Source organism: Protopterus annectens, chromosome 3.part1 (assembly GCF_019279795.1).
Source record: "Protopterus annectens isolate FY-2018-M chromosome 3.part1, PAN1.0, whole genome shotgun sequence".
In the NCBI taxonomy this organism is placed as follows: Eukaryota; Metazoa; Chordata; order Ceratodontiformes; family Protopteridae; genus Protopterus; species Protopterus annectens.
Genome location: NC_056732.1, coordinates 1812060780 through 1812073073, shown reverse-complemented (window position 1 = coordinate 1812073073; position 12294 = coordinate 1812060780). Strand labels below are relative to the sequence as shown.

At 37.2% G+C, this 12294-nt stretch overlaps 1 protein-coding gene across 1 annotated transcript in view; it reads left to right on the top strand.

The window, feature by feature from the left end:
- The window catches only part of LOC122797876 (zinc finger protein 260-like), a 183765-nt gene extending 173130 nt beyond the window's left edge, over positions 1-10635 (top strand). The window contains exon 5 of the mRNA XM_044066397.1: positions 10447-10635. Coding sequence (XP_043922332.1) covers positions 10447-10635 — 189 coding nt within the window. The remainder of the gene's footprint in view (positions 1-10446) is intronic.
- Positions 10636-12294: the final 1659 nt, after the last annotated feature.

The following is a 12294-nucleotide window of genomic DNA, read 5'->3' as shown; positions in this document are numbered from 1 at the left end:
AATATATGCAACTCCATATGGACTGCAGAAAAGGGACAGCTCTGGGTAAACTGTTGGTAGATGCATATAACTCCATATGGACTGGAGAAAAGGGGCAGTTCTAGGTAAACTGTGGGTAGGTACATGTAAATACATGTAACTCCATATGGACTGCAGAAAAAGGGCAGTTCTAGGTAAAGTGTAGCTGGATCCATGTAACTCCACATGGACTGCAGAAAAGGGGCAGTTCATGGTAAACTGTTGGTAGATACATATAACTCCATATGGAATGCAGAAAAGGGGCAGTTCTAGATAAACTGCTGGTAGATGCATATAAATCCATATGGGCTGCAGAAAAGTGGCAGTTCTAGGTACACTCTGGGTACTGAGAAGAGCACTAATGGCAAATATCAAAGATTTGAAGTGTACTGATTTCATGAACTGGAATCATACCCTGATTTTGGAATGGGCTTGATTTCTGTCATGGTATTAGAAACCCAAAACATTTGGAAAAAATAAAAAAGACAGAAGCCTTATAAATTTGACATGGGTGACAAGAGTTTCATCTGGATGACTAGCCTGTTGAAACATAATTTTGTTTATGAAGGTCCAGATGGATATATGAACTCAAAACGGATAAAAGCAGGATAGCTGGAATTGAATTCTTACCCATGCTTTGTTGAGTACTTCATGTGGTGGACTTTATTCTACATCAATATGATACTAGTACATTATCTGTATTATTTATATAAAAAATAAACAAATGTGTTAATCTAAAAAGACTGGATGCTTGTATCCCAGAACTGAAGGAGTGCCCATTGCTAGCGTACTTACGGGTGTCTAGACAGGAAGAAGAAAACTGTATAAAATCTTCTAAAGACAAAAAGAGTGCAGAGGACTGAAACTATAAGATGTTAATAAGCTACTTTCTGTGGTGCAGGGTTTGATTCCCTCGGCCTTCATTTGCACACAGTGTGACCTTGAGCAAGTCACTTGACCAGACAGTGCTTTCCAGCAATTGGGAATTTGGGCTTGGCTCCTTAATGTCTTGGACTCCATGCCTAGTAACTACCTGTGATCCTATGAACAAGGTTAGGCCAGACTGTAAGTGGCAGATGGCATTAATAGTCACAGAAAAAAATGATTGACCAAGAGGCATAAAGAAGATAAAGTAGACAGTTGAGGATCAAAAGATAATTTTTAATGTAATAAACACAAACATTCCACACAGGAGATATACAGCAAGAACAAGAAATAAATTAGAGGAGAGACAAAAGTACTTGCACCACAACATTAGCCCATGTAGAAAAATGATGCGACTGAAAAAGTGCTACATTACAAAAATTAGGCAAAATAAAAAAAAAAGAACCATGGAACTGGGAGATATATATAATATGTGTATCTGTGTATAGCATGTGACATTTGATCTACAACATGTTTCATGTAAAAAAAGTGTCATACTTGATCTAAAATTAAATCACTGAATCACATTTGATAGAAAGTGGTGTAAAGCTATTGAAAATCTCTGCTGGTGTGGTTTTGACTCATAGGAATTACGTTGCAAATTAGTGTTTGTATTTGTACCTTGATAAGCACACTGTTATACTGTATCTCTGTCTCTAGAAGTCTGAGTATGTGTACCTTGATAAGCACACTGTTACATTGTATCTCTGTCTCTAGACGTTTGAGTACGTGTACCTTTATAAGCACACTGTTACATTGTATCTTTATCTCTACAAGTTTGTGAGTATTGGTACCTTGATAAACTGATAAACACATTGTTACATTATATGTCTAGAAGTTTGTTTACGCACCAGCAGTGATTCGTTGTGGGAGGCGTTTTCTCTTTTCTCCATGGTTGTGCAACTGTGGAGTTAGTATATTTAAGTAAGAAGATGTGGGGTGCAGTCTTGCTTGCCACTCCCCCAGACAAAAAAGATGTTTTCGGGGAGTATTTACTGTATGTGAAGTTTTAAATGTAAAGTGATTTGAATGTGTGTTGTAGATTAAATGTGTTGTGTACTAGATGAAAATGTTAGATATTTTGTGATTACATAAAGTTTCTTAGATAAAAAGTAATTGTGTGTGTGTGTGTGTGTGTATTTTAGATGCTTCACCCAAAACACACTTAGTTGAACCATATTAAATCTAAAATTTCATATACAGCAGATAGTTCGTACTTTTTTTTTTTTTACAGGGGGCAATCCGTCTGCACCCTCCCACACAATCCTCTTAATTTCACAGTCATACAACCATGGAGAAAAATGAACTCCTGACATAATGAATTACTGTAGGCAGTCAAACAGAAACTTTTAGAGACAGAGATGGTAACATAACAGTTGGCTTTAACAAATACACGCACACATACCGATCAGCAGTATTTTGCAGTGTAAGTTCTATGATCAAAAACACACCCGCAGTCATTTTCTACAACCTTATACACTTTTCTTTCAAATTTGATTCAGTCATTTGTGTTTTATTTCAATTGTTCCACTTTTTTTGTAAATGAAATACGTCTTAGATAAAATATATACCCATATATTAGTCATCTGCATGTGGTAAACTTTCAAACAAAAACACGTCAGATCAGGATATAGTCTGGAAAGGATAGACCAACTGCATTAATGGAAAAACAACATTTCTGGACAACACGCAAAGGTGTAAAAATAACTTTAATGACTTCATGTAAACAAGTTCATTTTCTCATCAACTTCTTTGGGTATAATTACAAAACTTTTCACACATTTCTTTTTATATCATTAGTTACTTGTCACATGATCAATTACAACACAATATAGGTGTTAATTTTGTAGCATTCACATTTATAATTAAAATCAGTAAGAATAAATGATGGTTGTCAAAGAATGTTTATTTAAAAATGTTTTATTATATATTAAAGTACAATTTAGTAATGATTTAAACTTCTTTCTTTTAAACTGGACTTCAAAGATATATCGTCATTTAAAACAGGGGCTTCAACAGCATAGAGTTCAGCTGTCCATGTGAGCACTTGACAGAGAAGGCAGTATCAACACAAACATGGAGTGCATTGAGAATCAAATAGTCTACTGAAACCAAAAGGCAACAAATTAAAACTAAGGTGTTAGACCATTAAGTTAATGCTTTAATGTGTAGTATCTGATACAGACAATAAGCTAACATAATTTAACAGCTAATGCCTTTAACTCATTCTTTACAAGTGCTATCCAAACTCTAGCTAGTCACCTTTCCCCCAACACTTCTAACCTGCTTACATCTTCTACTACTCCACCTCCTTCTTTTCATTTTGAACCAATTCCTACCTCCTTCATCTTCTCACTTCTTCATAAACTAAAACCTACCACCCCTTCGGCTGACAGACTCCCTGCTGAGTTCCTTCAAATAGGCACCAAAGCTATCGCCTATCCCATCTCTATACTTTTAAATAGATCTATAATTGAAGGAACTGTTCCTTCTATCTGGAAAATATATCATATTATTCCACTCCACAAAGGTGGGAACTCCAATGACTTCTCTAACTACCGTTCGATAGCACTCCTATCCCCTCTTGCAAAAATATTGGAAAAATGCATACATAAACAACTACTAAACTACCTTCTCCAAAACAACCTACTTGCCTCCTGTCAGCATGGATTCAGACCTTCCCACAGCACCACCACTGCATTGCTCTCCTTCACTAACTCCATTAACTATAACCGCAATAACAATAGACTATCATCTGCACTCTTCATTGACTTATGTAAAGCTTTCGATATGGTCAATCACCAACTTCTTCTGCACATTCTTACTTCTCTCTCACTCGATCCTCCTTCATAACCTGGTTCACATCTTACTTAGATAACCGACAACAAGCAGTTCTCTGGAAAAACTCTCTATCTGATCACCTTCCTATCTCTGTAGGGGTTCCTCAAGGCTCTATCCTAGGCCCCCTACTATTTTCCATTTTTATTAATGACCTTCAAACAGCTATCCCAAACACTACCTTCATTCAATATGCAGACGACTCTACAATAATCTGTACAGCCACCTCTCAAACTGAACGTCTATTACCCAAAAAGCTTTTAACACCGTTGAACAATGGTTCTCTCAACGTCGCCTGCTCCTTAACCCTAAGAAAACTAAACTGCTACTCTTCTCACCAAGCCGAAAGTCTACCCCTATTCATTTCACTCTCACTTCCAACAATGGTACTCTTATCTCTCCGGATCTAACCACTAAGCTATTAGGAATAACTATTGACAACAATCTCAACTTTGATTCTCACATCAACAATACAATAAAATTAGTTAACAAAAAAATAGGTTCGCTATATAGAATCAAACCCTTCCTCACTCCACTAGCTAGGACCACAATAGATAGAACGCACCTAATCTCTACTCTACTCTATGCCTCACCTATATTTACCAATCTCTCTAAAAATAACCTCAATAAACTAATAACATCCTATAATAATATTGCTAGATTTGCTACAGGATCCTCCTTCAGAACCCATCACTGCCTGAACCTAAAACAACTAGGATGGCTCGAACTCCTAACCACCTCAAACTACAACAGCTTACTATAGTGCACAAGACCCTTTACCAACCTAACAAAACCCCAATACTTACCAGTCTCATTATACCATACAATAACCGGAGACACCTACGCTCTTCAAACAAACTTTTGATCAATACTACTAAAACTAACAATGTAGCAGGTGACTCACTGTTCTCCAATGCTGTTGGAAAAATATGGAATAAACTACCCACTGAGATCACATCTCTCACGTCTCTCCCACTGTTTAAAAAGAATCTAAAACTGTATTTCAATAGTCACTGGCTGTGCTCTTGTACTAACCCAGACTAACCCCGTCTCCTCTTTCTTTTCTCTTTCTCTTCTCTTTTCATTTCTACTCGCCCTATAACACTAATACCTTTCCCTACTCACCTTAAAGCATTTTTAGAAAAATTGTTATATTTATTGTAATTACTATGTATGACTTTACTATGTATGGTTTTACCTGTTTCATGCTACTATAATCATTGCTTAACAATTATATAAACCTGTAATAAATACTGGAGCTTTTCTCCCCGGGCCTCTACTGAAAATGGACATATATCCAGCTAGACTAGCCCGGTCAACAAATGTAAAATAAATAAATAATGGGGCCCGATTTCAAAAGATTTGCTGTCAGTGTAAGTGACCACTTACACTGACAGCAGGTCTTTTGGAATCTGCCCTCCAGTGTAAGCCTGTTTATATATAAGCATTACACCAAAGTACATCACTCGCACTGAGAACAAGTCGTTTGGAATCAGGGCAGACTTACACTGAGAGCAACTATTTTGGAATGTGTCCCATTGAGTTTATAATCCCTCAGGAAATGATGCAACACACTGAACATGTCACTTTTACTAAAGAGATGTCGCTAAATAAAATTTCCAAACCTTCAGCAGGAGAATTGGTTGAATGTCTAATTAGGGTTGTACAGGAGAAAGAACAGGAAATAAAGGGCAAAGCGGATGTCCACAACCAAGAAGGAAATGATCTAAGGAAATATGTGCTTCATCAAACAAAACTTGAATGACATACTATAATACATGCAGGAAAGAGAGAACAGAAACCATATCAGACCCAAAACTGGTAACACAGAGGAAAAAGTATTCAGGATCATTGCAAAAGGTCTGTATAATGTAGCAGAAATAGCTAAAGTATTAAAAGATGAAGTGTTACCACAAAAATGCAGAAAAAAATTGGAGCAAATAGAATGCACTAGTGGAATCCTCATAGAGAACTATAAAACAACTAAAACAGGAATTATCACAAATAGAAGAGTCTAGAAAAGAGAATATATCACTGAAAACATTTGGCTTTGATAAAGGCAATGCACAACATTAAAACAGTTAAGGATTAATGTTACACAAGCAGAAAATCTCTGGAGATATACAAAGAATATTACAAAGCAAGTAATTCATCGCGAAAGCAGAAGTTTTGTGTGAAATTGAGAAAGAAAACAATAGAAACCCCCTCCAAGAATAGAAAAAAAACCCAGTAAATTTTAGAAAGTATCTACAAAGATCTTGTTGCTTAAAAAATGCTGAATGGGTAGAAAGAGTTAAAAGAACAATAAGAAATGCTAACATAGTAAATATAAAATGGAAAGAAATAACCTGTGTACATGAAACAAAATTAAGGCTGCCAACTGGAAAATGCTGAGTCCTTTGCCCTGCTAACTTATGTCTAAAAGTATTAGCAACTCATCACATTTTTTTAGCTTTCATAATATGCATACAAATGTTTACTGAACTAACACCAGCCAAGTTAACAAGAAAAACGATATTCCTTTAAAAAAGTTAAACCTGAAAGTCATTCAAAGGACAAATCGAACATTGTCTTCCCTTACAACATATAGATTGTAAAGTGGAATCTATGCAGGCAGAGTTTAGTCATTTTGATAAAAACATTAATTTATGGCAATAGATAAGGAAGGTAACAGAAAACAGTAATATAGAAACAAGAATCACCTGATACCAAATCAAGCTATAATAGAGAGTGGTGAAAAACATCAGAACCTAAGTATGGCATGAATAGATTACGGAAAACTATTTGACAGTATTCTTCTTGTGGATATATAAAGTATACTACACTCTGATGATTTAAACAGCAGTCATTACGAAACAGTGGCAAACCACGTTACAAGTGAGTTATGTAAAAGGGCAATTACTATCCTTGGTATAAAAAAGGGATATTACGGAGGGATTCTTTATCACCACTCCTGTTTTACTTTGCTTTTAAGCCATTAGCCTGTTTACTTAATAGAGTAGGCTATGCCTAGAGGTTGACTTCTATAAACATCTTCTGCAAAAGAATTATGCAAACTATATGGCTCATCAGAGAAGGAAAAAGATGATCACTTGCATATTGTTAAAATATTTTCAGATGACAAAAAGTAGCATGTTGCCTCTCTAAGGTTTGAAGTAACATTTATACAACAGCAACAGAAGCATCAGGAAAATGTCACTGAGATGGATGTGATGTAAAAGAACTGCAGCGATGGAAAAGTGTTTAAATATCAAGAAATAAATGAACTGTCAGCAATGAGAATAAAGCTTAGTGCTGAATATTGTAGAACACTAAAGCTATTACAAAAAACTGTCTCAACAACTAAGAATAAAGTTCAAGTTATAGATCATTTTGTTCTTTGTGTTGTCCTTCTTGTGTGTCTTCTGATTTACAGCGTTAGCATCATTGACTTATCCTAAGACATGTTGGCTCAGCCGGACAGGAAAACTGTAAACCGGCTCCATAATAATGTATTAAAACAAGTACTTTGTAAGTTTATATTTTCCTTGGACTGAAGGAAGTCTGAATTCCTTGAAATTGACTATATATAGGTTATAGGGCTCCAGTTAAAGGACTGCATATGTATTTATTTATTATTAGTTCCATACATACTGAAAGTTCTAAACCCTGAAGATGACAAATCTAAGACGACGTCCTTGTTTAGGTTAGCAGAAACATTTTGGAAAGCAGCAGGTATGGTAACTGAACCAGAAGTGGACAAAAAAGGCAACAAAACAAAATGTCAGAAAGTAAAGGAAAGAATATAAAGATCATGACCAGGTAAGAAGGAAAGAAACCTCAAAAAATGGCAGATACATGTAACTGCTGGAAGAGTCACACATTTGTCAAGAGTTGATTTATAAATGGCTAAGGAGGGGTGGATTTAAACTAAACGATGAAAGGCTAATACTGCAGCTCAAGGCAATGGCCTGTGCAGATACTGGATTACAAAATCTGTAGAAAGAGTGGGAGATGCAGACAACTGCAGGTTTTGCAGCACAGGACTAGAAACTGCTTTGCATGGTGCTGCTGGTTGTGATATTGCTATGGGTGAAAGTCTGTACACTGAAATGTGCTATCATGTTACAAAAAATGTTATATTTCGGATTGTGCAAACAGTGCACAGTACAGGTAGCTAAGAAGCACTGGAAACATGACTTACAATGAATTTCTGAAAATGAAGTACTGTTCACATGGAACCATCCAATATTAACAGGCAAAAGCTTAGCTGTTACTGTATTTTTATCTTTGTATATTTGGTTCTGCATTTCCATGTTATTACTGTTTTTAAATATTTAAGAAATGCATTTAGAAAAAGTAGAAGCAAAAGAACCAGAAATTGTAGTGGATTAAAAAAGGGACACAAGCATCATTTGTTACTAAAATTGTTAATCACAGAAATGATGGTCTCTGTGTGCTGAGAGACAGAAATGTATAAAACAGCAAGATATGCAGATAGAAGATAGAACAATGTGAAATAACAATGTTGCGAATAGTCTCAGCAGTAGTAGGAGCATCCTGGCTAATAGTGATACATTTCTGAGCTTACTTGCATGTAAGTAACCATTACAGGTTATTCCATGTGAGCTGCAAAAGGTATGGGCGGCATAGTGGTACAGCAGTTACCTCCCTACATTTGTGTAGCTTTCCTCCCAGGTGCTCCGGTGTCCTCCCATATTCCAAAGATGCATGTCTGGAGCATTTCTCCCCAGGCCACCACTGCAAACGGGGTCTGTTCCAGGCAGACTTTCTCAGTAAACAAATGTTAAATCAATAAATAAAACAAGTAAAAGGAAACACTTCTGCATATATTGCAGTTGCTGAAAAGAGGCAGTCTTAGCAAACATTAGAGGGAAGCAAAACTAATTTCATGAACTTTAATTTTTCTCTTACTACAGAAATGGGGGGGGGGGTCCATTCCTGTGACAGCTTTAAGAAAAACACTTGGCAAAATTAAAACAAAGTTGTGACAAGGGCCTTGCTGATAAGGGATAGCTAGGATTACACCATACTGTCCACACTGAGCAAATGAAATCCATGCTGAAGACTTGTACAATTGGTAGAAATTTCCATATGGCATGGATACACTACAAAAAATGACAGCATTACACCTCTGGAATATAGAATTCTTCTAGATGTACAAGTTTCATCGCATACTGATAAACTATGTTTCAGTTAGTATGATAAGCGTTAAGCCATTTTACAACTGGGTCATAAAAAATAGCAATTTACTGTATACGGTATACAAATCCAGGGTGATTTTTTCTAGCCATTACTGTTTAGCCTTGCCTTCAGTCCTTTATTTGTTTGTTTTTTTTTACTTTACAGACGAGACTATGGGTACAGTCTGATTTTAAGAAAACCATCTTGGCAAGTTACATATTTGCTTTTTGTGGTTGACCTAAAATGTGTTGCTTATTAACATATAATTGAAAGTGCAACTACAGTTAAAACCTTTTCAGATGAAATCAGAATGACATTTGATCCCAACAAATGTACAAAACCATTTGTAGCAGGAAAGCTGCAATATCAAGAAGTGTCGCCATTGGCAAGAAATGTGATATAAAAGAGCTGGACAGATGGGACTGCATACATATCTGGGAATAGTTAGCATTGTCGCCTCACAGCAAGAGGTTCTCCGGTTCGATCCTCGGCTGGGGTGCCTTCTGTGTGGAGTCTGCATTTCCTCCCTGTGGTCGCGTGGGTTTCCTCTGGGTGCTCCGGTTTCCTCCCACATCCCAAAGACATGCTGCAGGTGGATTGGACACTCTAAATTGGTCCTAGGTGTGAGTGTGTGCCTTCTGTGGAAGGTTGGGCGCCGGGCTGGCAACTCGACACTGTAAAACTCCACTGCTAATCGTGAGCGGACAGGTGATCCACTGTGGTGACCCCTAACAGGGAAAAGCCGAAAGAAGAAGAGACAGCACAGCAGGAAGAAATGAAAAAGTTTAGCAGGGAATATTTAACAAGACTGTGACTAATGCAGAAAACAATCTATGAGTAAAGTTCAAATTATGAATCAACCTGCCATCAATATTCTGACTTACAGCTTTGGTGGCTGACTGACAGTAAAAAGTGTTGATCGTTGGATAGAAAAATAAGAAAACTGATTCATGCCCTTCACATGATATGTAAAAAATAGTTCTTGCCAAGATAATATATCCATTGTTCTGAAGGAGGTATGGGCCCTCTCAAAACTCACTGCATGTATAGGTCAGCAATTGTGGGATTGCAGAATATTTACTGATATTATCAGATCCAAACATAAAGATCTATAAAATGGCATCCATGCTCAGGTCATCAGAAGCATTTAAGGAGGACTCAGGCGCGGAAATCAAACTAGACATGGACAAAAACAGGAAGCAAGAAAATGCACTAAAAATTAGAAGAAAGAATATAAATGTTGCTCAGAAAAAAAGTAAACCAGAAAGCCCCCAGTTATAATGGGAAGCATAGAGAAGCACAGTAGCAACATGTTAATCAAGATCTGACCCATATATGTTCAATGAGAAGTGAATTAAGATTACTAGGAACAGCTCAAGATAACTGATTATGCATGTTCCCATAATATATGGAAAAGGTAAGAGATACAGACATGTAGGATTTGCAGCACAGAATTATAAACCATTTTACATCTTCTTGCAGGCTGTGATAGACTTATGGCCAAGAGACTGTATATTGGAAGACACAATAATGTGGCAAGGTTCTTACTGTGAACACTGTAACATACAGGTAGCTGATAGGCACTGGAAAAATGAACTACAGAGGATTACTGAAAATGAAAGGATAATCATGTGGGATCACTGGATAGCAGCAGTTAACATAGAGGAATAAAACCAGGTGTTGTAGTTTTAGTGACCAGGACAGAAGCAGCATTGATTATTGGAATAGCTACATCTCTGACTGTATATGAAGTCAGACATGCAGTAAGTGGAGGAATGTGGAATAACAACACCCAGGAAGTCCCAGTGGTAGTACGAGCAACTGAGCTAATAAAACTAGAATTAGCAAGCATCTTTAAATATGCCACTTCCATATAATTGCATAGGTGAGAACTAGGCAGTCAGTCTAAAGACTGTTACAAACCTAGCCAACAAGTCATATTCAAAAGTTTGAAGATGACAAGGGTGCTACTCTGCTTGACATGTAGTGGAAGTTTCATCATCATCATCATCTGCATCAACCTTCTTTCCCATTTTCTACATGGGGTTGTGTCAGCTTTCACCATCTTTCTCTATTCATTGCCATTCCTACCTTCGACACTCATGCCTGACTATGTCAGGTATTCTCTCACACAATCCATCCACCTCTTTGCTGGATACCCTTGTTTCCTCTTGCCTTCTTGCTGTCTGTCACAAATCTTCACTAGATTGTGTTCTGCTTTTCTGCACATGTGCCTGAACCAAAATCATCTGTTCTCTTTTACATTTTTTGTAATTGGAGCTGTTTTGTCTTCTGCACTTTGTACACTTTATGTTTCTACTTCTTTAGCATTCCTCTGTCATATACTACACCTGACATTCTGTGCCGGTTGGCTGCAGCCCCTCTGATTCTAGTTTTGACCTCCTCATTCAGATTTCCCTTCTCCTGAACTACCCCTCCGAGATACTTGAAGCTGTTAACCTGTTCCACTGTTTTTCCTTATATCTCATTTCTCAGCTTATTGTGATTCCCCATTTTATGTCGTGACAACTCAGTTTCATCCCATGTGCCTTCAGTTTTGCATTCCATTCTCCTATCCTCTGTTGGACTTCTTGCTCAGAGTCTGGCTGTAATGGCCACATTGTCTGCATACTGCAACTTTGTTGATTTGTCCCCTTTGACTTGTTTGCTGTAATGAACAGCAGTGGTCTCAGAGCTGAGCCCTGATGCACACCCCTCCCACTGGGAACATCTCTAGAAGACCAAACACTGTTTATACTTGAGTCATTGTATCCTTGTACATAGTTTGCATTAAAGGAAAACTCCACCCTAGAACAAAAACACATTTTTTTTCACTTTGTCTTTGTTTCCAAACCCATTTTAACACCTCAAAATCACTCTAAGGGCTTTATTTGTAATTTTATCCTGTTTTCCTCAACATGGCTACCAATGGGGCTTGATGACTCAACTTGATCTTGTTCTCCCTCAACCCTTTCTCTTTCCCATAATGCTTTGCATGACTCATGCCAGATATAAGGAAGTAACTGTGAATTCCCCATACCATTGACATATAATGGGATTTGTGTGAGTCACTGTTATATTCTTTACCTTCTGTAAAAGGGCTGCTTCTTTTCTGTCTCTAATCGCCCTCATTTATGTTTGGCTCAGACATTGTTTTACACAATACTTAGAAGTTATCCAGCTACAGCCAGAAAAGTAACTAAATTGCAGGCCTTTGTTCAGGGTCTTCTTTTATAGTGCAAGAAGAATTGATTCTGCGGGGGTCTCTCAGTGCAGTGACAGTTTTAACACTGCTGCAGCAGAGTGGAGTGAGGGGACTGTCAATTTTTC